General features: G+C 38.7%; 1 protein-coding gene across 9 annotated transcripts in view; it reads left to right on the top strand.

The window, feature by feature from the left end:
* The window catches only part of DGKH (diacylglycerol kinase eta), a 176,572-nt gene that overhangs the window by 81,626 nt on the left and 68,189 nt on the right, over window positions 1–26,757 (top strand). For all 9 annotated transcript variants that reach the window (XM_072850137.1, XM_072850147.1, XM_072850139.1 and 6 more), the window contains exons 3-4: window positions 9,024–9,134; window positions 10,864–10,944. In XM_072850137.1, the coding sequence (XP_072706238.1) occupies window positions 9,024–9,134; window positions 10,864–10,944 (192 nt within the window). The remainder of the gene's footprint in view (window positions 1–9,023; window positions 9,135–10,863; window positions 10,945–26,757) is intronic.

The following is a 26,757-nucleotide window of genomic DNA, read 5'->3' on the forward strand; positions in this document are numbered from 1 at the left end:
TGTGAGGGGGGCTGGACTAGATGGATCTCCAAACGTCCCTTCCAACCTCAGTTGTTCTATGATTCTGCAACAACTATGCTCCTTAACTATTAATATATGTAACCTGAACCTACAGTACCAGTATTAGTTATGGAGTACAAGTATTTTAAAAGTTCTGTGTTATTCCTTGTCTCAAAATGCATCTTTTTATCCTGCAGCTTTGTTTACAGTTCTGTACTTTTTGACATTTTTTTTCTATCATTCTGATCATAAAGAATAGAGATTGTGAATTCTTTTACTTTCACTTTTATTACTAAATTCCCCGTGATTCAAAAAGTCATTCATTAACAAATTTGATTAAAATGAAATGCCACTTCTAGTGAGATGCTCAATAAAATGGTAAGAAATCACAACCAGATGCTTGTGGAGAATAAAGAAGGTATTTTTTGCAGCGTGGGGACCAAAGAACACACAGTAACTCATTTGCCCCAGGTCACACATAAAATCTGCAGTCAAACTGGGAGTAGATTTCCAATCTGTGGTGTATGTATCCTGTATTTCTGCTTTCTCTAAATAATTTTGATGATAATCGCAATGATTTTTCATTATCTATAATACATTAGCTCTTCTAAGTGCCTGTTGCTGTACTTTGCTTTTTTTTCCTTGTTGCATATTTCACTAGTACAGTTTTACCATCGTCACTCAAATTAGATTCTCAGCCTTCTCACTTAAAGATGAATTTCTCAATAGTGGGAAATATATTATTATTAGTCTCCCCATGCCTGAAAAGTTGTATAGGTAAGCAAGAGATCCTTGCTTTTGAGTTATTACGGAATTAAAGATTTTATTGATTTAACTGTTCTGGAAGTAGAGTATTAAGCTAAGACTGTTCGTGGAAAAATACTAGAAAATGTAATTCAAAACATGATTAATGTGTATCCAGGATTTTATGTGCCATCCAGTAAAACAAAATTGGGGCCAATATAAACTTGCAATGGAGTGCAGCCACTGAATTAGATTAAAGCATGTAATCTCTGTATCTGCAGCAATCGGAAACACTGTAAAAATTCAGGAATGCTTAAATTGGGTATTCAGGTAATGAACTTCTCTGTTTGTAATTCTAAACATACCAGGAATCTGCAGATCTACAGCATCGGTGAAGCTGGTGTCTATTCGTCTCTATAGACTTGAGTAGTGAGTAAGATGTCAACTGCAATGACTGATCACTTTCTGACAATGACCGGTAATTTAGAAAAGGTTAAGGAGTGAATGGATGGGGTGGTATTTTTACATTTTTTTATCCCTTCAAAGAAGTGAAGAAATATAAAGTTTCTAAGAACTTACTCTTTTTAAACACATTTGCGTGATACTGAGATTTCTTGAAATAGTATGTTTACAATGTGTATGTTTTAGACTAGGTGATGGTTGTAGGTCCCTTCCAACTGAACTATTCTATTCTGTTCTACAACCCTCCTGGCCTTGGGTGAATTCTGCTGCTAAAAGCTTTTTCTCTTTCCTAACTTGATCGGTGAAAGTCAGTTAGAGGTGTGGAAAAAGCCTGCAAGAAGGAAATGAGTTGTTGCCCAGCTTTCCTTGGAGAGTGACAAGCTGTGAGTGGCTCTGCCTAGGCTCCTTTCTACCCAGCGTAGCTCCCAGGAAGTCTGACAGCATCACTGGAATTTGTTTAAACATTCTCCGAGGGGCAAAAAGTAAAACTGCAAGAAGTAAAACCCAGAGGTTTGTTATGACAAGCTTAACTTATGATTTGTTTTCAGGAAAGGATTGCTTAAAAGTTTGTAGCAGTGTTTAATATTTTTGTTATATGATGCTTTCGTAATTTCCTCAAGTAATTGATCAACTGTTATTTCATATTAACACTGGATAGAACTAGAGGAAGAGTTTGCTCTTTTCTGTGGAAACGTAATGGGATTTTTTTCTTTTGCATTTTGCTCTGTGAGGTGGCTAAATGGTTTATTTTGGACCTATACTGCATGTACTTTACAGGCTGGCAAGGGTGTTGAGTGCTCCTCCTATTTAGTTGAGACCAAGACCTAAATAACTCTGGGAAAGAAAAAAATGTGCCAGCTGAGTGCTTTGACTGTTTCTTATGGGTTTTATTTTTTCCATTTTTTTTCTTCCTGAGATATGTACCGTTTATATTCTTCTGTCTCAAAACCAGTTAGACTTAGTTGTTTTAAATCTCTCTGCTCAGAGCATGTGTAATTTAAAAGGAACAGCTATTGAAGCTCCAAACAGTAGCTGTAAAATGCTACTCTAAGACTAAGATAGCCGAGTTGTATAATAAAACCAAGACCCTTAAAGCTTTGGCACTAAGTCACAGTCCTATGAAGTGTTTTATCCTTTTTCAGTGTATTACAGCTGTTTCATGCCCTGATTAATGAGAACACAGAGTAAGATCAACATGTTGTACATGGGTGGAAGTTAGGAGTTTAAATACTTGAACTGCAGATAAAGTTTCTTCTCCGATTCTCAATCTAGTATCAAGTTAATGTCTAAACCAGGTTTTTTGTTTGTTTTTTAATTCCCAGTGTAATGTTTCATCCTAATATGGCAATATCCTATTCATTTTTGATATGTGCTATAGCCTCTATTTTAAAATCAATCTGCTAATTGAATTTCACCTTGCTACCAAGATATTTTTATTATGGCAATTTCTCTGCAATTTCATGTTTACTTCATGTTTTACTACACTACTGTATATTCCAAGTAGAGGAAGCTGAAAGCTATTTTTTTAAATTTTAACAACAGTAATGCAAAATCTGTTTCCTCAGCGTAGGCTGGAAGGGAACATGAAGGGAGAACAAGGTTGAGGAAAAAGTGCGCTGCATAAGCTGTAGAATTGCATTTATTTGTATTACAGTTTCATTTAGAATCAGGCTAGAGTCCGTCCACATAAAGGACCCCAAAAAAATGAAATATAAGAATAACTTTGGAAGAACATACTGTCTTTATTATTACACAAAAATGATGATGCTTAACATCATTTTTGATGATGCTTAACATCACAGGTTAGTGTTGTGGTGGGGAGTGGGGGGAGTGTGGCTGGCTTTCATTCTGAGATTTTGGAAAGCTGTTTTCTCAAAGCTAGCTAGACTGTTTTTTTCTTTAATGGGACAGGGATAACTGTCATCAACAATGACAGACTGAGCATATGCAACTTGCCACTTTTTGTGAAATCTCTGTCACTAATGTAACCCGGAGGATGCGTTAGCAGCAGCAGTCTGGGGCATCTGAGTTGAGGCAAGCATGGTGCTTTAGGTACGCCACGATATAGCTCCACATGTCCCACTGAGTGATCAGTTCTTCATGGTACTTCTTTTTATTAAGATCTTCTTAAATTAAAGCAATGTTGTATAGACAACATGATCATATTGATTTACAATTTTATTTTTACCATTTTTAGCTGTATAAATTCATAGGTATAACTAGTTCTTGGTTTGGTTTTAATTTTCAGACGTCAGGCTCCCTTCACTATGATCAGGAATCTTCAGTAAAAATGTAACCTTGCACTAAGCAGCTGATGAAGTTTTTATTCTTGGTAGATAAAAATCTATTTTTATTTTGACATAACTAATGAAAAATCTGTCATGATAAGTGACAGTAATGGAAGCTGCTGTACAGAGATTGTCAAGAAAATCACTAGCTTGGAATTCCTGGGTCATAATTTTAATCAAAATCAAGAGTTTGATCATCATATATTTAATAATAAAAGTAATTTTCAATCTACTGAACACATGGAATATTTTAAAGGGCTTTGAGTTAATGTGAGCTGTGAGACTTTACCTTGTAATGTAATGAAGACTCTGTCTGCTTAAAGCAATACCTGTGCAGACAGTGAAAATGTACCAAGCTCTCCACAATACTAAAAAGAAGAGGGTCGGTTTTATTTCAATACTCAACTTCGCAAAGTTATATGAATAGGAAGTGTCACAGGAGGGCGTTAAACAATGTTAAATACTATTGTCTCTTTTTTTTTTCTTTAATGGCCTGGTCTGACAACAATCCAAATATTAATTATTTCGGTAAATGAGGGCCTAAGTCCACTTGCAAACACAAACATCAGATTTAAATCGAAAGAGGTGCTGTCAACATAGTGGGAAAAATCCAACCTGTGAAATTTTTTGCTGGGTCAGACAATAATCCATCTTCAACAGTGGAATAGGAAAGGCTGTTCAGGAGCAGCATGTGAGTTTGGCTGCAGTCCATTCCCCTGGTACTTCCCCATGGCGGATTAAAGGGACCACATACAGAGGTGGTGTTCTTGAATTTGTCTAATCCTTTTTTTGTACTTGCTGACGCTGTGTGCCTCTACAACCTCTTGTGACGGCAAGCTTCATAAAATCACTACCTGCTATGTAAAGAGTAGTCAAGGACTACTGCACTAGTCAAGGACTTTTCAGCTTCCATGCTCTGCCAGGTGCAGAAGAAGCTGGGAGGGGACACAGCCAGGACAGCTGACCCCAACTGACCAAAGGGATATTCCATACCATAGGACCTCATGCTCAGCATAGAAAGCTGGGGAAGAAGAAGGAAGGGGGCACATTTGGAGTGATGGCGTTTGTCTTCCCAAGTCACCGTTACGCGTGATGGAGCCCTGCTTTCCTGGAGATGGCTGAACACCTGCCTGCCCATGGGAAGGAGTGAATGAATTCCTTGGTTTGCTTTGCTTGCATGCGCGGCTTTTGCTTTACCTGTTAAACTGTCTTTATCTCAACCCACAAGTTTTCTCACTTCTGCTCTTCTGATTCTCTCCCCCATCCCACCAGGGGGGACTGAGCAAGAGGCTGTGTGGGGCTTAGTTGCCATCTGGGGTTAAACCACGACAGTCCTTTTTGGTGCCCAACATGGGGCTCGAAGGGTTCGAGATAAAGACAGTTTGAGATAAAGACATGCTTTCCTCTCCACGCCCTGAACTCCCTGCAGGTAGCAAGGCAGTATTTTCCTTTACAAAAGCTCTGTTGACTTTTTCCCATTGGAATTGTATGGACTCTACTGTCTTACCAGGATTGGAAGTTAGTATCAGTGGTCCTTTCAGGACCTTCAAGGCTCTCAGGTCAATGCCATCTTGTCCACATGACTTAGTGATTTGGCTGGTCTAGGACTTCCTGTATATGTGCTTCATGTTGATGTTGCTGTTCTGATGTTACAAAGAACATGTTGTGTGAGATACCGTCTCATCATCTTCATTGGTAAAGACAGATGCCAAGAATTTGATGAGCTGCTTTGCTGTGATCTTCTCATCCTTGAGTACCGTTTTCATACCTCTGTTGAAAAATGATCCTGCCAACCCCCTAGCTGTCTTTCATCTTTCAAAGTATTTAAGGAACATTTTAGTCTCAGCGTGAGCATTGTTGCAAGGTGATCTTAAAATTCTTCTTCAGCCTCTTGATTTCCTGTCTACATTTGACCTGCCCTGTTTGATGGCCTTTCCTGTTCTCATTTTCATTCTGCTCACTTTCAGAAATTTCCTGATGTTCTTTTCTTCACTCTCCTGACACATTTTGAGCAGCACATCCACTTACATACCTGAAAAGGAGTGGAGGGGAGAGTTTTATCTTTAATCATTCAGTGTTTTAGTTTGCAGTTTCCAATAATGCATCCATAGTCAGTTTACTGTTTTCATTTCTAAATTCAGAATATTTTATCCTTTCTTTGGGTCTTTCCAGCAGCAGCAAAGTAAAAAATTTGACTTGTGTGCAAATGTGGGACTTTACAAACTGAGTGAATGAGAAGTAAGGCAATGTGGTTGGTTGTTTTTGAAATTAAAACTGTTAGTTTTGAATTTTCACGTGTTACATACTGAAAAAATCTGGTGATATAAAAGAAGATGCCTCTCACTTTTTAGTGATCAAAATACCCACAAATCCCATTTATTTTTGTCATTTAGATTATGGCAATGTAGAGTTGCATTCAAAATTCTTGAATAATTTAACACATATGTGCACCTTCTTAATTTTATGAAATGTGGCCATGATTTTTATAGTTAGATTTCTTCAGGAAAATATACCACTGTGGAGGACTGTGATGTTGTGATCGTAATATTGTGAATCATTTTCCTAATTGTTAATGGCTAAAGTAGTAAAGATTGTTAGTGATTCTATAATAGTGATCCTATCCTATCCTATCCTATCCTATCCTATCCTTATTATAGTCCCATACTTATGGAGGGATGTTGTATTACTACGTGGTACAAGATGCTGTATGGGGAAGTCAGGTTTGGCAAGCAGATGAGAGGTGATTCTGTAAAAGTGAGAAGTAGCTTGGGATTGTGGGATGTGCAGTTCTTGTTTCTCCTTAATTACGGTAGTTAATATAACTGGCAGTGATTATTGCTTATGCTTCAGATTTAATGTCCAGCTGAGATTAATTAGAAGAAGGTTTCTCAGAACAGCGAGATCTTGGAGCACTGTCTTAATTGCTGTTGGGAGAGGAAAAGGTACTGATCGCTTTCTTAAGGTGTAGCTGTAGCCTGATCAATGCTTTTGGTAAACTTTACATGACCTGGTTGTAGGCAATAATGTGGACCCAAATTCAACAACCTGAGAGGTCCTTTCCAATCTCAAATTACTGTAAGTGCTGTGACTGGTGTGTAGATTCAGGAAAGCATTATTAGCAGATTACCTAATGACTCCGTTGGCAGCTGGAAGTTTTCTGCACATTTCAAAGGCTAAATGAAGTTAATTAAGGATATCGGGCCAAAGCTTTATGCTCAGTTTTGATGCCTGCAGCCATGGAATTGTCTATTTAAGATGCTCAATATAGCCGGTATATCTATTGGTGGTAAAATGTAAACTTGAGATGTATACTTCAAGTAGTGCTTACATTTCTTGGGTAAATCTTTATCAGTCTAGTACTTTTTTATCATTTTGATACAAAAATACATTCTGTAGAGCCTGCATGGTTATTTACTGCCAACTTTAGGGAGTTAATTTTAAATGGCTGATTTGCAAGTTAGATTTAATTTTGAAGTTACTGGTTTGATTTTAGGGATACTGGTGTTTTAAGGGGTGAGTAGAAATAGGGGGAAATGGCTTATGTAGGCATAAAAATTATATGAAAGAATTAATTAATTCTTTAGTGAGTAATAGCTCAAGGTTTAGGGAGATTTATGTTCTTTGAATGGATTTTAAAATTCCTGAAAATATTCAGTATAATGTATGCTCTGTGTCTCTTAGTACACATAGTGCATTTTAGGGAATGTGGATTTCCTTCCATGTTGGAAATTTTTCCAGTAAGTCAGTGCCTGCCGTGTATGTGGAGTACTGTTTCTTTGGTCTGGAAACTGAATTTCTCTGGTCTTACGTCTTCTGACCCTTGATAAACACATAAATCATCCACTCCAGTCCTGTGTGATGAGCTTGCGAAATCTCAGAGAGCAATATGAGACAGAAGTGCTGCACAGCTACAAAAAACAGCTTTGAATAAGTGCTTGTATTCACTAACTGATTAAACCTATTTATATCATGCTAAACTAGCTTATCTTAGGGTCTGGTTAGAAAATTGCAAGCAATCTTAAAATGGTGTGCGGTGAGCAGACACTTTCAGCTGGGAATTGCTACCCCTTAGCTAGAGCAGGAGGGCTGACTGAATGCGTTGGTCCAGGTTGTTGGCATCTGAAGTAAAGTGAGATAAATCCAAACTTTCAGCTGCGATGTTTCATCTGAGAGGGTTGCTTTTTTGAGAGCATTAATTCAATTGCTTTGTGTTCGTTGGACCATATTCTTAGTTTGTGATGTTAGGAGTATCTAAATGAAGGGTGCAATGTATGTAACAGCGATGTTTCTCATTTCAAGGAAATGGTAGGAACATTAAAGTGCTTTCTGCTTTTTCTGTATTTTTATTACTTGTGTTACAGTTAAGGAGAATTTGACATCTGATAACAGAAGATGATGTTTATGAACTTTAGGTCACGTCTTCGTTAAGTCTCTAAAAGGTCTAGAATAACTTCAAATGATGTTTATATCACATTGTCTAGAAATTGTATTATAAGATTTGCATCATGTTATTACACTACGAATTGGAAATATTCTTGAAATATTAGAGACCATTTTGGAGTATAAATCCAAATGTATTTGCTTTTTCTCATACCCTGTGTGTGCTTCAACGCTGAAGAAAATTAATTTCGAGGCTCATGCAATTAGTATGCTGTGTCATGTCATTTCATCTGATTAAGTGGAGAACTTCTGTAATCGGTTGGATGACTCCCACACATGCTGGCGAAAGCAGCATACATGTTTAAAATATACTAATTTGTGTCTTACTCATTTCAAAAAATGGGCTTTATGTAGGCAGGGTTCAGTCTGCAGTGGAAAGGTTTGGATCGGCTAATCGTTTTTTGACTAAAAATATTTGCCTAGTAAAAATATCCCTAGCTGTTACTGTTCTCACACTTTCCATATAATAATTATTCCTAATGGTAAGCTGATTTCATGCTGAAGGCTTCAGTTCAGCAACGCACTTGAAGTCATGCATGACTTGCATCATACTGGATCATTCCCTCTATGTTAAAGGCACAGTTCATGTGCTTGAATCAGACACACGCTTAAGCACCTTGTTGAATTAGTGCCTATGTGGAAATTATTTTTCTCCTCAACAGAATCAAATTTGGAACTGGAAATGACCTTGTGTAGATGGTTTTTAGCATTTTTTTTCCTGAATTGTGCCACCATCAGTTGTTGCTTACTTTAATATTTGTGGGTTTGCAGCTATCCAGACAATTGAATTATTTTGTGTTCGTCTTCACAGTAATTATATGGCTCTCGACTGCCTTTTCAGTTTACATGTAAAATTAGCATTTTGCCAACATTGTCATTGTTCAAAAAATAGCAATGCAAAGTCTGGTTGCCCGGAGAATTAGTCTAAATTTAATGTGAATAGATACATATTTAAATTAACAGTTATATGATACAAATCTAAATTCACAGTTATATGTAACATAAATTTTAAAAAGCGTATCTTTCATCTATATGCGTAGCTCTTTAGATATGTATTTACCTTGTCTTCTCTATTTTAATATTTTTCAGACAAGTATAAAAGAAGGATTACTACTGAAGCAAACCAGTTCTTTTCAGAGGTGGAAAAAGCGTTATTTCAAACTTCGAGGTCGTACCCTTTACTATGCTAAGGATTCAAAGGTAATTCTGTGCTATTATTGTCTAACACCATATACTTGTAACTTCAATTTTGTTTAGATTTATGAGTGCAAAAATAATAATAATTTAATGATTTGTGAGTGATTGTTTTATTAAAAAACTGCTGTATATAAGATGTAGTGTGTTAAATTAACTTTAACTAAGGAAGACTGGTGATTTCTCTTGATTTTTTTTTTTAATTAAGTTTATCACAGTTATTTTAACCTTTTTGACTATTCAGACAAATAAATTCATCTTAAGGAGTTGGGGGGTTTTGGGGGGGTTTGGCTTTCAGGCAGTCAAATCTAACATTTCAAAAAAAGAAGTAAAAATTGGATAATGCTCAGAAGTTATCCCTCAAACTGAATTCCATTAAAACTCTTCTAGTCTGATCCCCATATTGCTGTTAAAGAGATGGAAATGGTTACGTGAAATCAAGATGGGAAGATTTTCTGCCAAAACTGATATATAAGGGAAAAAGCTGTTTCCCATCAATTGGAATTTTTGGTGGGAAAATTGGGGGTGGGCAGAGGGGAATACTTGTCTTCTTTCCGAAAGGCATTTCCTCCCTCCCCCTCAGGGCCGGGACTGAGAACATTTTGGCTTGTTGGGCTGGCTCAGATTATGCTGTTCCGTAGCGGTGGGCATTACTTTTCTTTATCCGACAGGGCTGCAGTGACTCATGGGAACTGTAGGTGAAGTGCTTCAGGTCTCCATCATCTTCTATAGCCTGGTCTTCTCAATAAAGCTGTTACTAAGGCATGGAGACCTCTCTTTCTAGGACTATATGACTATAATTCCGTGGTGCACAGTTGTGTGGCTGTGATGGATCAAGGAAAACATAGTCTCTCCAGGGAGCCCAGCACTGAAGTACCTCTCTTGTCACATTACTCTGCACATGGTGCTACCATGAGCAGTTTTATATAAAGACTTAGTAAACATGGCAGATAAGAGCTCTGAGGATGGCAATGTCATCTGTGCCATAAAGATCAGAAAAGGAAGGGTAATGAGTAGGCAGTTGTACAAATACTCTGTAATGTTGAATCCAGACATACTGAAACTCCCCCAACATTGATTCTCCTTCCCATGGCATGGAAAAGGAAGAACATGGTATGGCTAAAAAAAGGGGGAGGCATTTTTGTTGGTGTTCCCTTCTGTGCTTCAAAACCCATCATGAATTTAACAGAACCTAATTAATCGTTTCCCAGAGGCTGGGGTGTTTAAAGAAGACATATAGTTCTCTTGCTGGAACATCAAACAAAGGAGTGGAAGGGATCTCTTCAGGCCCTTGAGCTCCGTTTTCTCATATGGATACCGTATCACAGATTCCCCTTCATGAATTTAGAGTTCCATCCTAAAACTGATTAATTAATTTATATTTTACTAAGTGTGAATCTCTTTCCTCTGACACCACATTTATGCTACACAGTAGACACCCCAAAGCTGCATCTTTTTAAAAAACAATTATTTAAAAGATATTTTAAAGCAATATATTTTTTTGGAGCCACTTTTTTATGCTCTCGTGTACCACTTAGATAGCAAATAGGACTGTGCTTAGGGGTCAAATAGGAAGTTTTATCACATCATCAGGGTTTTCTATTTTTTCACCACTTTTTTTTTTCTGTATTTTCCAATTGGAACGGACACAAGGAAATGAAAGCACAGACTGTAAGCATACCTGAAAGTGGATTCAGACTACATTTAATGTTTTTATGTTCTTTTCCATTCACAGTCTCTAATATTCGATGAAGTTGACCTGTCAGATGCCAGCGTAGCTGAATCGAGCACAAAAAATGTCAACAACAGCTTCACGGTATGGAACCATTATAATACTGGTCTTGAAAGCTGTGGATAGACAGTTACTAAGAAAATCAAGAATCCTCTGAATTGCTTCTTATTTGCCTCTATCTGGAAATAAAATGTCCTTTATTTGGAAATGGTATAATGTATCAGAACAATAGCACGTCAGCTATTGATAATTCTGTTTCTGTGATTTTTTTTTTTAAGCAGAAATTAGAATGTTAGATAACAGTTGCTTCAAAAGATGATGACAGAAGGCATTAAAAATTTAGCAAGATTCAGTATTAGTACTTCGTTAGTAATTATTAGTACAACTTGGTTTTTTACAGTAGTTTGTCTTTTAGGTGACAGGCTGAATTGATTCAAATGTAATTGTGTTGCTGTTTTAATTTCTTATAATAACATTTTTGATTTTCTATCATATTGAAGTATATTTTATTTTTTTCACTGCCGATCATATCCCTATATGTTTCCAAGTCACGTGGAAAGGCTGTCTTCATAGTCGTACCTTGATTCTGATACTGGTATAAGAAACAAAGAGTGTTCATAAATTCATTTCTGTAAGTTCACAAGTGTGTTTTACACACAGGTCTTGCCATTTATTGTTCAACTGCTTTGTTGGAATTAAGTGATAACGTCTGACAGAGTTCCTCTGCTGATTCTTAACCTCTGGAAAAGTAAATTTTTTGAACAAGAGCTAGCTATGAAGAAGATTGTGGGTAAAGCTGTCCTTCTGAAGGTCTTGAGTTTTGCCTCTGACTGCAATGGCATCATTTTTCTTAACCTGCAAATCCCGTTGTTCTCTATTAAAATCTTGATTTTCCATTTTCCTGAGGATTTTAATTTCACAGGTGGTCCATGTTACCAGTGTTGGTTGTCCTTCTCCAAGGCAGTCCAACACAAGCCTCCTGAAAGCTTCATCAGATCTTCCTTGCTGTTGTACCTCCCAGACAGCTGCTGAAATAGTCAGAGCACTTCAAAGACATGTTCGCATTGGCCTGGACAGTCCAGCGTGTTATGTCAATCTAAGTGTCTTTACTGACTAAGAATGCAATTAAAAAGACTACTTTGATGGAAGGTCTCAGATGAGGGGGTGGCTGTGGGAGGTACCAGCTTGCCTTTTGAAAAGGTTCTTTCTGTTGCTCAGAAGCTCTGCTTCTGCCTTGCTCCTTGCTGGAAGTAAAGCTGTCATGCAGGCATCAGGATAGCTGAGGAATAATGAGGCATACAAAGATGATGAGTTGAGGATCCCAGCAGTCATGACTGTCACGTATTGTTCAAGACAGGATATAAGGCTCAGCATCCCCTAAAGACCCAAACTTCCTTCACTGTAGCCTCCGTTACGGGAAAAAGAAAATTGGGAAAACTCTGGCTATAATGTGTCGTGGTTTAGCCCCAGCCGGCAGCTAAGCACCACGCAGCCGCTCGCTCACTTCCCCCTGGTGGGATGGGGGAGAGAATCGGAAGAGCAAAAGTAAGAAAACTCATGGGTTGAGATAAGAACAGTTTAATAATTGGAACAAAATAATAATAATAATAATGAATTATAATGAGAAGGAATACAATGAGAGAGAGAAAGAGGAACAAAACCCAAGGGAGGGAAAGAAAAGGAAAAAAAAAAATTAATAAAACAAAATAAAATTATACAACCGCTCACCACCCGCCGACCGACGCCCAGCCAGTCCCCGAGCAGCGATCGCAACCCCCCGGCCAACTCCCCCAGTTTATATACTGGGCATGACATCATATGGTATGGAATAGCTCTTTGGTCAGTTTGGATCAACTATCCTGGCTGTGCCCCCTCCCATTTCTTGGGCACCTGGCAGAGCATGGGAAGCTGGGGAGGGAAAAAAAAGAAAGGTCCTTGACCAATGTAAATACCGCTTAGCGACAACCAAAACATCAGCGTGTTATCAACATCATTCTCATACTAAAATACAAAGCACCGCACTATACCAGCTACTAGGAAGAAAATTAACTCTATCCCAGCCGAAACCAGGACAATGTTACTACTGATCAGTGAATCATGAAATAAGACATTCATCTAGAGGTCTTCATAGACCAGAGAGCTGGGCAATTACCAACTGTATGAAATTTAACAAGAGCAAGTGTCGGATTCTCCACCTGGGATGGGGTGATCCTGGTTATACGTACAAACTGGGGGACAAGAGGCTGGAGAGCAGCCCCGCAGAAAGAGATCTGGGGGTTTGGGTTGATGGCAAGTTCAATATGAGTCAACCGTGTGCCCTGGCAGCTAAGAGGGCCAACCGTGTCCCAGGGTGCATCAAGCACAGCGTAGCTAGCCAGTCGAGGGAGGTGATTGTCCCACTCTACGCTGCACTGGTGCGGTCCCACCTTGAGTACTGTGTGCAGTTTTGGGTACCTCAATATAAGAAGGACATCAAACTATTAGAGTGCGTCCAGAGAAGGGTGACCAAGATGGTGAAAGGTCTCGAGGGCAAGACTTACGAGGAGCAGCTGAGGTCACTTGGCTTGTTCAGCTTGGAGAAGGCTGAGGGATGACTTCATCGCAGTCCACAACTTCCTCAAGGGGAACAGCGGAGGGGGAGGTGCTGATCTCCTCTCTCTGGTGAGGAGATAGGACACGAGGGAAAGGAATGAAGCTGCGCCAGGGGAAGTTCAGGCTGGAAGTTAGGAAAAAGTTCTTCACTGAGAGGGTGGTCGGTCACTGAAACAGGGTCCCCAGAGAAGTGGTCACGGCACCGAGCCTGTCAGAGTTCAAGGAGAATCTGGACGATGCCCTTAGTCATATGGTTTAGTTTTAGGTAGTCCTGCGGGGAGCAGGGAGTTGGACTTGATGATCCTTAGGGGTCCCTTCCAACTTGAGATATTCTGTGATTCTATGATCTTGGTGTAATTTTGTGTGGGGAAGAAAAGTGGCGTGTTTGGGGTTTTTTTTTTTTCTTTTTTTTTTTTTTTTTCCCTTACAATGTTTGGTGTTTTGGTATCCTTTATAATCCTTTAGGCCCACTCAGTATCTCATTCTTCACCAAAGGCATGTTTTGTATCTAGTATCAAGACTTCTGGGGAAGACATTAGTGAAAAAAGAAATCTCGGGCTACAGCTTTAACAGCTTTGGAGACGCTTTATTTTCATGTCCTGGGTAATTTAGGGCAAACGGTGTTTTCTCTAAGGGGTCTTCAAATTAATTTTGAAAAATTATTTGGATTTATAGCTCTCCTGGATTGAAGTGTCATCTGATTTGACTGTGAAATATGGTAATAGTCATCATTTTGCTTAATCTTTTGGCTTCTTTCTTTGTGTTTGCCTAACCCAGTCTCCCAGCAACACAGCTCAGTGAAGTAAGACATCTCTGGCCTTGCCTGCACTGGTTTGGAGTCGGGGGGGCAGGGGGGTGGTTAGCTTTCCAGCAATACTCCTTATAAATAAAAAGAAACATTTCTTTTTGCCTTTTTTCCCCTTCCATGTTAAAAATGATAATCCAGCCTTTCTTAAAATTACTTATTTATTTTCTTTATGTTCCAAGTGCTCTGTTAGCATTCTCTTTGTTAAAAAAGCAAAAATTAAATCCTTAACTTTAGCTTTCTCTAGTTAATGTACTCCTCTTGTTTCTTTGTCCCATCAGAGAATATTTTTAACACAAACTTACACAGATGGAATATACACCAAATGACCATTTTTCCAGGAAAATACACCTTTAAAAATTTACATTAAAACTATTTTTTTTTTTTTTTTACAAATCCTTTTGTCACTTCACTTAAATCCCCCCCCTCCCCTCAGTCTCCCACCCCCAGCTTGTAGAAGCTTGTAGGAGCTACTGGTTTGCCTTCTTTTGCCCTTTCTAGTTTGTCTGTTTGGAGACAGCGGTGTGCGTGTCAAGATTTTCCATGCTCTTTTTTTGGATAAAACTCAAGTCCTAAAATTAGTCATAACACACAGATTTAAGGTTGAGTTTATTTGTAATGCGCATGCTTGCAAAATATTTTATGTAACTAAATATCAGTGTTTATTCACCAGAATTACTTTTCCTTTCTTACTACAAACAAATTGAGGTTAAGGGGAAAGTTGAGATAAATAAATATCTGCTAATTAAAATGAGAAGCTGCTAAACTTAAACTAGCTCATCTGTTTCAGTTTTTTCTTTATTGGTGATGATATTACTTTTCAATGAACAACCAACTCATTTCTAGCAAACAGTTCCTAGTGCACAAGCTTGCACGAGGTTGCCTTGTACCTAGGCATTTCGTAGTTTTGAGCATCCTCATCTAGAGGCTATTAAATAAAGGAGAAGGTGTCCCTTGACTTCAGAGTCTTTATCTGAGACCCTCAAGGCCAGATTCTTCCTGCTTGCTTGTTAGGTACCAGTCTCCTAAGTCTGTGGGAAGAGAGAGGAGAGGTTCAGGAAGCCAGTTCAGCCTGTCAGAGATGTGCCATCAGCCACATCAGGAGCCCATGGGGGCTTTTGCTCACCCCGTGCCCGCAGTTCCCTGGTGTGGGTGGGTGCTGAGTCCTCGTAATGGTGTTGGGTACTCTGCTGAATGTTTTTTCCACAGCACTTTGCTTCTGCCTCAGAGGGTGGTTTATGTTGACTCAGCACAACCTGAGGAGTGTAGCTGCACAGCATGTTGCCTCTTTGGGGAGACTTTGGGGATGAATCAATCTCCCATCCTTACTGCATGCAAGCGGGTGGGGCAGTGACCAATTCTGCGTGTTTTGTTTTGCAGGGATGGAAGATGGCTTGTTGATAGCTCAAGTGCATTTAGAAAAATCTGTTTATTGTTCTCAAGACAAGGCTTGAGACTGAATGAGGCTGAATAGTGCTCTCCAGCATGCAAGCATGGGCATGTGGAACATTGGTGGCGTGCTTTTGTTCTAATAGGTATAAGGACTGGGATTTTGAAATACTAAAACGATTCTTGAACAGGCATATTCAATTAATGAAGTTCCTCAGGGCAACAAAGGTGATTATGAATTGTGATTTAAAAGGAGATTTTGACATGTTAGCTTTTGGCTTAGTTTCTTCCTCTGCCTTGCTTTTGATGATGAAGAACTGATGCACATAGACAAGGAAAAAATTCTGTAGATGTTAACCATGCTGCCTTTCAGTTGTTGAGCCACATGGATGTGTAAAATGCCCGGGGTTATTAGAAATCTATCCTACAGTCTCGTGTAAAATGCATAGGCGTTATGTGGCAGCACCTATATTTAATCCATCCAAACTGATATTTGAAACATTTAATTCAGTTATGGGGTTTTGTGATAAATGTGATGGAAAATAATAATTTTAGGGTAGAAATACTGGCTTTGAGGCATTACATCGTATAGCTGGCTTTAGACATTTGATTTGGGTTAAGCCAACTTCTAGTGCATCTAAGAATTAGACAAAGCCATGGACACTCAATTTCTTACTGTATGCATATTCAGAAAAGTGAAAATCCTGGCTAGATTAATTCTGTTATCTAATTGCATCTGAGAGTAACAGAGGAAATAATTTCACTGTTGTTCTGCAAGGTGCCCTCCAGGAATATGAGAATTAACGTACTAGATGATACTCAGGATGGGGATTCAGCTTGCCCTAACTTCAGGGTGTGACTCGATGATGGGTTATAAACCCCTAAATTTAGGTATCTAGGATAAGATTAATAGCTCTTTAAAGTAGATTCATGTAATTGCTTAATTCAGTATAGACTCCACTGATTATTAACTAACTCTCCCTTAGCTATGATAAGAGTTTTGTCATCCAGGGCACCTAAAATGTAGACCCCTGCTTTCAGCTTTCTGAATCAGCTGCTAAATCAAGTACTTTTTGTTGAATATGCGTCTTCTGAAAGTGGTCACCTTGAGAGGGAGGAAGCTGCAGTAGGCAGATCTGCTGTCCTGGAAAGCCTACTGCAATTCTTAGTAATTAGAAATTGGCTGCAAATGAGACTTTATATTCCAGCCAATAACATTGATTACTAGGATTCTGAGTATGCTTGCAAAAATGTCTAATATAATAAATTTTTGCTGATTTCTTGGTTTTAGTGATGCTATAGACCATATAGACCATCGAGTCTATTTATTCTGTGGAAAAATACTTCCTTGGAGAACTCTTAATGGGCTGGGCTTTAATTAAGTATTCTCACCTAGTGTTATGAGGCAAAGGCAGCAGAAACCTATAATCCGTCTGTTCGTTATTTTATATTTTTTATTACCTCCTTTTGATTTAACTATTTTCCAAGGTAAATAATCTTAACACTGAACTTTTTCAAGTCACTGTACAGTCTGTTTAAGACCTTGCTTGGCTCGCTCTGAGGTGCCTTGGTGATCGAGGGGGGGAACTAAGTAATCAAAATGTGCTGTCTGTAAGTGTTCCCGTATCACTACTTTACACTTCTCTTCCAGTTTAAGAATTGCACCACTAAATTTTGTAAGAGAATAATAACTTGCTTATTATTTATTAATCTTTTCCCATGTTAAAAATTCCCATTATTCCTTCTTACTTTTTTAATGTCCCTTAGCTTTTCATCTCATTGCATGATTGGGACATAAAAATAATTCGTCTTTTCAGTCAATGACTGAACTAAAATTAATTATGGGTCAACCTGATGTTTTAACTTTTTTGAACACAAGTACTTAATTTATTTCAAATTAAAGGGATTAAATTTTGTTTTAAAGTATTTTTTTCATATTATATAAAGAGAAAAACAAAACATGAATGGCATTTTATTAAAGTTCGTCCCTGAATGTAATTTTGTTACAAAAATTTAAAGGGTTTTTTTCTCTGATTTCAAGACTTTTTTGGTCAGACTTATCAGTTCACTTTGACCTGAAAGCAGAGGGTTCTGCTTAATATGTTTTTAAACAAAAAAAATCTTTATCCAGTTGTCTGCGATTTCCTTGATATTCTGTAAATTTGGATAGATTTTGAAAAACTAAACATTTATATTTGCTGATTTTCCTTCGACTGTATTTTGAGATGGTTAAGTATTTTTTATAGGTTAGTGAGGCCAAATACTCCAGTGGAGCAACTGTGCTTCAACTGTGGTTAAAATGTATATTGTTTTCTTCCAGAACTCTGATTACCCTATTTCCTATCCATATTTCTGAATGTAGCGTATCCTATGTCTTGGCTGGGGATGTAAAGTTTACTGGCATATAATTTATGTGGAACCAGCTTAAAGCATAAACCAATTCCTTTCATCTTTCAATCCTCCTGTACAGTCACTGTTTTTAATGGGAGGTTGCCCAGTTGTACTGGAAACTCAGTTCTTGCGATTCGTCAGAATTTCAAGTTGAATATTACAACTGGGCCTGAAGGCGTATTGCTTTTTAGCAGTTTATTTCAGCCCTGCTGCTTCTGACATCAGTCAGCTCTCCGTTCATTGTTGAGATTAAGTGCTTCTACTTGATTTTAGAAAATTAACTTTTAATATTCACAGTGGGCTTGGAAAACAGAATGCGTTGCCAGACTTCTGCAGTATGTTGAAGAGATAGTGTTAATTAATTTCTTAGACTTGGATATATTTTGCTTCCTTTCTTGCCACCCAGATTTTTTCAGAGTTGTTATTGAGACTTTTCTTCAGGGACTACAAGAACTTCAGGGAATGTGAGAACTGCTTAACCTTCCCCAAACCACATCAAGAGGAAATGAGAAGAGCCTTTTCCCAAAGGAGTTTAAAACCTTTCATCTTTGGGTTTGGGCACTCCAGTCTTCTGTCTTTTCGAATATCATGGACAAAGAGAGATAGTCCCAAAGCTGGGAATAATTATCGTAATACCGTTTTTTTCTTATTTAAATAATCTAGCATCAATTCAGTTTTATCACTAGCTCTTGATTTGCCCAAAGTTTAGGGTCTTGAGCTTTAAGTGCAGAAAGGCTTATGGATGCCAGTGGAGGTATTTCTCTGATGCTGTCCCGTTTGTTTACAAAGTCCAATTTACTGCAGTTCGGTCTCAGTGGACATCAGGAGATGGTTTCTTTACTCATAGTCTCAAGCCTCTTTCAGACACTATTCTACCTCAGTCTGTTTTTTTCCGAGGACCACTCACCTAAAGGTTGCACTGACCTTTTCTGGGCTTTCTGCTGCTTCTCTTTCGTCGTCTTTGTTATTTCTGTAGTTTGGTGAAATCACCTTGCTACTCCTGTGTTGGGAGACTCCTGGGATCACAGGGTCAGCAACCACCTTGAAGGCTTTGGCTTGTTCCAGTCTTGGGGTGGTTTCCCCTGGTTTCAGCTATTGCTAAGCAAACTTTTTTCACTGGTTTGTTCTTAGCCTGGATGATTAAACTTTCTGGTTTGCTCTGTAAGAATACTCTGGAGCACAGCTATCTGCAATTTTTTTTCTTTGTGAAAAATGTATTTTGAGTAAATTTCTACATCTAGTCTCTGCTGATGTTCTCTTGAAGGGAGACACTCTTGCTTGATTTCTCCCTTTAATAAACCACAGGGACACGAAAGGAATGGCTTTGTGTTTGGAAACATGTTTCTGTCTCTTGATGAATTTACATAAACCAAATTTCAAATAGTTTACACATTAAATTTACTTAACTGAACAGTCTTGTGTGAACACTCTTTAGTATGCATAAACCTCTGCTATAGGTGCATCTTAACGTAATTGCATAATAATAATAATAATAATAATAATAATAATAATAATAATAATCCAGGTATGGATAATGAGCTTACATTAGTATTGTGAAATTATTTGTGTGAAGGAAAACAAAAGAAATATCAGTGAAGCTGTATGAAGTACAGCTATGTACTGTGTGTGGTGCTATCCTGAGGATTCCTCTTAGCATACTTTACATCATATTTATCCTTTAGATATACAATAATTTCCTGGGTTTGGGTACACTTTGAAATTTTCTTTGCATTCCAGTTGAGTGTTAACGTTGCTAACAATATATACCGATGATGGTGGGAGTTCAGACACATTTGCAGATGTCTTTACTTAAAGTACCTTCCTCTGTGAGCTGAATCCCACTCTTGGAGACATTGCATTTTAAATTTTGCCCTTGGCGTTATCAGAAGGGTCAGTGCATGGCACCGTTTCAAGTTGGGGGACTGGCATATCCAGACATTCCCCGTGCCCTGTTTGCGGTCTAGCGCACGGCTGACAGAGGTCCTACAGTGACATCCGTGAAGATCTCGGGGCCTCTTGTTATCTCTGGGAGGTAGAATATGGCTGGAAACAGCTCAAGTTCCTGTGCTGGCCTCACCAGCGTGACTCAGCTTTGCACGGGTAGCTAACTCTTGGGATGGATTTATTTTTTCCCTAGTTGTGAACTATCTGCTGTTTCATACAGATGCTGATTAGCCTCTACATTGTGAAGGCTTTCTGATGCTCCCAGCCCAAGCAATATCCAAACCACAGAAAGAAAGGGGAAGTGCTTTGTATTCCATTTTGTTCAATTTTCCACTCATCCCCCCACCCCCCCCCACCCCCCCATATTCAGGCAGCTTAGAAACAAAACAAAAACCGAAATAGCAAATTAATATGCTGAGGAAAAAAAAATAGACAAAAGCAATTAGTGTGCACTTGTCATGCACTTAGGTTTTTTTTCCTCCATTTAGCATTTGCTCATTTTCCCCTGCCCTCTGATAGTGACAAAAAACCATAATGAAGCTGAGAGCTCTTTGAGTAGCTTTGGGTGTGACTTTCAAGTTTTAAGCTCCTTCTCTCTGACTTGATGCGCTGTCTCCCTTTCCCTAGAGTGTCTGGAGACATTGGAGCTTTAAGTTTCATTATGAAAAAGCAATAAAGCATTTCAGCTGTGAGGCTAAAATCCATAGATAAGTCGCTTGGGATTGAGCTATTACAAGAAAGCTGAATACTTTTCAGAAGAGGAAAATAAGGGGATGCTTAAAAATGTGACCGTTCTGGGCTATATTGTACATTTTGGGTCTAGTGACATTTGCCTGGAGCTTATTTTCCACAGATTTCAAGCTTAAGCAGAAATTTTTCGAAAACAGCTCTCAGAAGATGTCTCTTTTTCTTCCTTTAGTTTTTGAAGAGTTTCTTTAATTTGTGAAACACAATAAAAAGAATTGCATAGCAGTAAATGCATTAAAAATATCTTTTATTTCCTTGTTTGAAATCATGGTTTAGCACTGGTGAAGCAGTTGGGGTGTTTGGAGAAGAAGCACTGAGGATTGCCAGATTTCATTCTTCGTGCACTTTTACACTTACCTATTCTCTGACGTTTCTTTCTCTTCTTGCTTTAAAAGTGGTTAAAATACCTGGAGAAACCTTAAAAAGTATCCCTCAGTGCAGTTCCTGTATACCGAATAATTTTATAAACAAAGCCATTGGTGTAAACTTTGAATAAATTTCCTGCTTCTAGTCAACAAGGATCCCTGGCTTCAAGCAGCTGGGTCATGTTTAAACAGGCATCTGTTATTATTACAGACAAAAAAAATAGTCACTTGCTGTTTTGTTTTGTATAACTTTGCACCTAATGCCTTTAAATATATATCTAAATGTTTTCCTTTAAGCACAGAAGCCATCCTATCTGATAGACAGGTAATGAGCTGGTGAAGCCGGAGCTAAGGGCACAGCAGTGCGAAGTTACGTGCTTAACAAATCTTTATGTAAGGACTTTAAAGAAATGTGCAGGCCTTGGAACTATATATAGCAGTTTCCAGTTTACATTTACAAGAATAGTTTATTGTTTTTGCTATATTTAAATACTGATTTAAGATAAATTTCTAATTCTTCAGTCCAAATTCATGAAACTTTCCTACCCTGCTTCTTGTAACTGTCTCATTATGAAGTTTTACTTCTGAAGGAATAACATTTTTCTGTTAGCAGTTGGTTGACGCTGGATACATGAGGTCAAATTTGGGAAACTGTAGATTTCTGACAAAGTGACCTTTGCTGGATACTTTTTGCATCTGTTTTACAGTTCGAGGCTGGACGTGTCGTAACCCGATTACTTGATTTACCTGGATTCTGTTTTCACAGAATCACAGAGTGATTTGGGGGTTGGGGGTGACCTCTGAAGGTCATCTGGTCCAACCCCACTGCTGAAGCAGGGCCACCTAGAGCAGGCTGCCCAGGACCATGTCCAGACAGCTTTTCAATATCTCCAAGGATGGAGACTCCACAACTGCCTTGAGCAACCCGTGCCAGTGCTCAGTCACCTTCACAGTAAAAAAGTGTTTCCTGATGTTCGCACAGAGCCTCCTGTGTTTCAGTGTGTGCCCATTGCCTCTCAGCTTGTCATTGGGCACCACTGGAAAGAGCCTGGCTCCCTCCTCTTTGCACTCTCCCTTCAGGTATTTACATAAGTAAATAAGATTGCCCTGAGCTGCCTCTCCTCATATGTCAAATGAGGAGACTTTTGACATATGTCAACTCCAGTGCCTTCATCATCCTTGTGGGCCTTCCCGGGACTCTGTCCAGTATGTCCATGTCTGTCGTGTACTGAGGAGACCAAAACCGGATACAGCACTCCAAGTGTGGCCTCACCAGTGCTGAGTAGAGGGGCAGGATCACCTCCCTCGACCTGCTGGCAACACTCCTTCTAATGCAGCCCAGGACACCATTTGTCTTCTTGGCTGCAAGGTCACATAGCTGGCTCATGTTCAATTTGTTGTACAACAGGACCCCCAGGTCCTTTTCTGCCAAGCTGCTTTCCAGCTGGGTGGTCCCCAGCATACACTGATGCCTGGGGTTGTTCCTTCCCAGGTGCAGGACTTTGGACTTCTCCTTGTTGAACTTTGTGAGGTTCCTGTCAGCTCGTTTCTCCAGTCTGTCAAGGTCTCTCTGGATGGCAGCACAGCCCTTTGGCGTATCAGCCACTCCTCCCAGTTTTGTCTCGTCTGCAAACTTGCTGAGGGTAGACTCTGCCCCGTCATCGACATCATTAATGAAAATGTTGAACAGGACTGGACCCAGTATTGACCTTTGGTGTACTACTGGCCTCCGACGAGACTTTGCGCCACTGATCACCAACCTCTGGTCCCAGCCATTCAGTTGGTTTTCAATCTACCCCACTGTCTGCTCATCCAGCCCATACTTCATCAGCTTCTCTATGAGGATCTTAAGGGATAGTGCTGAAAGCCTTACGGAAGGCAAGGTGGACGATATCCACCTTTGTCTCTTTCTCCACCAAGCCAGTCATTTCATCATAGGTTATCAGGTTGGTCAAGCATGACTTCCCCTTGGTGAATCCGTGCTGACTACTCCCAATCACTTTCTTGTCCTTCATGTGCCTGGATGTATTCTGGGAGATGCTCCTTCATTTTTGCTAGATGTTGTATAAGGCAAGGCCACCTAAATTACCTGGGCTGGATTCTACTGCAGAGTGAAGTCAGAGTAGACCTTATACCTGTTTCTGTGATGTACCCACTTTTGTCCTGCCTTTTAGTTAAGCCCACTTGTCCTGGTGTACTGGTGCAGGAGATGTTGTGTGGAACTAACACTTTTCTTCCCCCTCCTAAGAGGTTTTATCGTAGGGGCCAAAACCACACATTACTTCATTACTTGTGAGCTTGGCAACAGTGAAATAGGAGAAGGCCAGCAAAAAGAGGGAAGCAACATTTTAGTGGAGTAGACAGAGCTAATTGTTCTGATTATAAATTCTCTATTGTGCTCAGGCAAATATAATAGCCATTTATTACTCGCCTTGCTTTTAAATCCTCCGCTCCCTTTGTAATTTATACTTTTGCCTGGCTCGGTTCATCTTGAAAAATAATAGTGACGATTCACCATAAAGCACCAACTACACCTTTGTCAGTGACAGTACTGTTATAATTTATTTAGTATCCTGAATCCAAGAAATTAAAGTACTGTAGAAAGCTGCCTAACTGTTAGCACTGTGATTTTTGCAGAGAGTTTCTGGTAAGTACGGGAGCATCAATGACCCCAGCAGTCTACTCCTGCCACTGAGATGGAGGTGCATTCATCCATCGCATTCATATGGACCTACCTGCATGAGGACAGGGAAATGGAGGGGCAGACAGAAAGCAAGGGAGGCATAACTTGTTATCCTGGTATTTGCCAGAACTCATTCGCCAACGTCTAGGAGTACGGAGAAGTTACAAAGCATTAAATCTGTTACGTTCATGCTCTGGGCATCGGGTGCTCTCTAAGAGGAGAGGTGGGGGTGCTCTCTCTCTTTATATCACCCTCTCTTCATTAGTTCCAGAAAGATATTTTAAAAATATCTGTTAGAAGAACAGGAAAACCATTTCCCTGTCCGTTTCGGATTCTAAGTGATGTTTCTACATTACTAAGTCAATTCAAGATCGGACACACAAAGTGCTATTAGTGTAATGCCTGATAATAGTTTAGAGCAGCAGAAGGTGCCTTAATGCAAATATCACGTTGCAGGAAGCAGGGTGCTTTACAATAGTAGCTACTGTGTTGCTGCTGAGATGTAGACCATTATTTTCTTGATTAGCAAAGGTAGTGTCTGCATTTTTCTTTGAATCGGCAAAGGAAACCAGAAATGTAGCCACCAAGCTTTGGGAACTGTATTTTCTTGTATATTGCTGATATGATAAAATATGTTAAAAATTAGGCAATCGGCTTTAATTGAACTCTCCATGATTTTCTTTTACAGACCGTAAGTCTAAACCCATTGGGTTGAAGGCATATAGAAAGTTATTGGTAAAGTTAGCCCCTTTGAAAGTGAAAGGTGCTTTCAAATTTCCACTGAATTTAATGGCAATTTTATTTCCTTTCGAGATGTTCAGCTTGTTCCTAATAGGTGCTGTCTGAAAGAAAAGTTGCGGTAGTGGCCCAAAACTCGACTGTGTAATTTTCATCAAAGTAATTTCCAGATGTGTATGTACATATATATATGAGTATGCGTGTATTTTTAGAAGCCAAATCATCCTAGTGTCAACATGTGTGAAAATCCCAATTTATGGCAAGACCTATGTGGTGGCAGACTGAACAATATCCTCTTGTTCTCTCCTTCATTCCCCACCCAAAAAGCCCCCTATTTTTCTGAACAGAAAGGAACATTATCACAGTAATGGGCCAATTTTCTTCCTATCCAGACATTCTTTATTCCCTGTGATGTTTTAGGACTTGTGTTGTTTGCCTTCAACTTTTAAGACTATAAGTGCTCACTCTTTCCCTATACCTACTGCGTTAAAAGCGGTTTTTCCCACTACCTCAATTTCATTACTTTCCGATATACTGCAGTATCTGGCTTTGATAACTCTCTCTTCCAAAATCAGCAATGACTACTTCTTGGCTACTTGACAACGGTAAAAATTTTCAAAGTAGCTTAATCTTCTAAATTAAATCTGCTTGATTTATTTATTTTTAAGGCTTTTTTTCTGTCTTCATCCTTCTTGATTTGTCTCCTGCTTTGTCAGCGTGTGAACCATTAGCACCTGAGTTCCTCCAAGATTTAAGAGTTTTCTTATTCTTATGTTACCTCAATGGTCTTCCAGTGGTTCCTGTGACACTTCCTTTGTCGTTGTATTATACAATTTCTTCTTGTCTGTTGAGAGTTTAGCATATTCAGAGTGATATATAAATAACAATATTTTGGGTAGCGAGCATTAGTTTAAAAAAAAGGTAATATGTAACAGAAGAAAAGATACTGACTTTGGTCAGTAGAAGGAAAGATACAGGACTTTGAATATGACTACGTGCAATGAGATAAGATTACTAGTAAAATCCAAATTTACATGGCTGGAAAATAGTTCAACTAGGAAGGACAACTAAGGACAACTAAAGGACAACTAAATCCATTTTAATTTTGATTATGTCTGCATACAGGTTCAACTGTCTTTAATGAATGCACTCTAAACATCCCACTTCAGTTAGTTAATCATAACTTTCTGTAAGCATCCATAAGAAAGCATGCCTTCTGTGTAAATGCAAATAGGAAGGTGTAGGAAGTCATTCTCAGTTTAGGACAAGCGAGAATAGCTATACTGAGTTAGCGTAAAGCTCATAAAACCGTACTGAATCAAAGCAGTATAATATCAGTAGCAGGTACTCAAGAAAGGAGTATAAGCAGCAGAGCATGTACAGTGATTCTTCCTCTTGGGTAACTTCCCAATGTTCACTCGCTGGATTTTGAGGACTTGCTAAATTGAAGGTTTCGGATATTGTGTTTTACAGTATATGATGCATCTATTCATAATGAATTTGTCAAATACCTTTTTAGACATTTATACTTCTGGTCTCCTCAACATCCTTTGGGAAAACTTTTCAAGTCTAAATAATGTGTTACATTTAGGAAGAAACACTTCTTGTTGTTTACTAATCATTTCCTTGGTTCCCTGAGTTCTTATGTTACGTGAAATATCTAATAAGTAACGAGAGTACATCTTCTCCATGATTTTGTAGACTGAAGTAAATGAGAACCTAAACGGACTGCTCAGTTCCTCTCTTTTTTTTTCTTTTTTTTTTTTTAAGAAAAATTCCAAGCATTGTCAATATTTTTTGCATATAATGCATTTTGTCTTTTTTCATGTTATCATATACCTTCTTGAAGTTTGTTGTTAAAGATACGTAAATCAAAGAATATGTAGTTTAACCATCATGTTATAGATGCTGTATTTACAAATATGTATGTCTTCCAACTTTCCACTTCATTTTTATAGCACTAATAAGCATTGATCCTACATTCATGTGATTGTCAGTATATAATTTAACTTTTAGACTGTTGAAATGCTCTGAACTTTATTAAGTTTATTATGCTCTGAATTTAATAAGAAGTTGGGATATAGGAATTTCTGGTATGTTTACATGCATTAGTTAGCAATGTCTGGGGGCATGATTTGGTTGCCAGTACACGGGTGTGTAGTACTTTTGAAATGGCCTTTGATGTCCCACCTGGCTTATTTATAGCTGCTGTTCTGGGTGCTGTGGTGCTCTGTCACATTTAC

The sequence above is a fragment of the Ciconia boyciana genome, chromosome 1 (assembly GCF_034638445.1).
Source record: "Ciconia boyciana chromosome 1, ASM3463844v1, whole genome shotgun sequence".
In the NCBI taxonomy this organism is placed as follows: Eukaryota; Metazoa; Chordata; class Aves; order Ciconiiformes; family Ciconiidae; genus Ciconia; species Ciconia boyciana.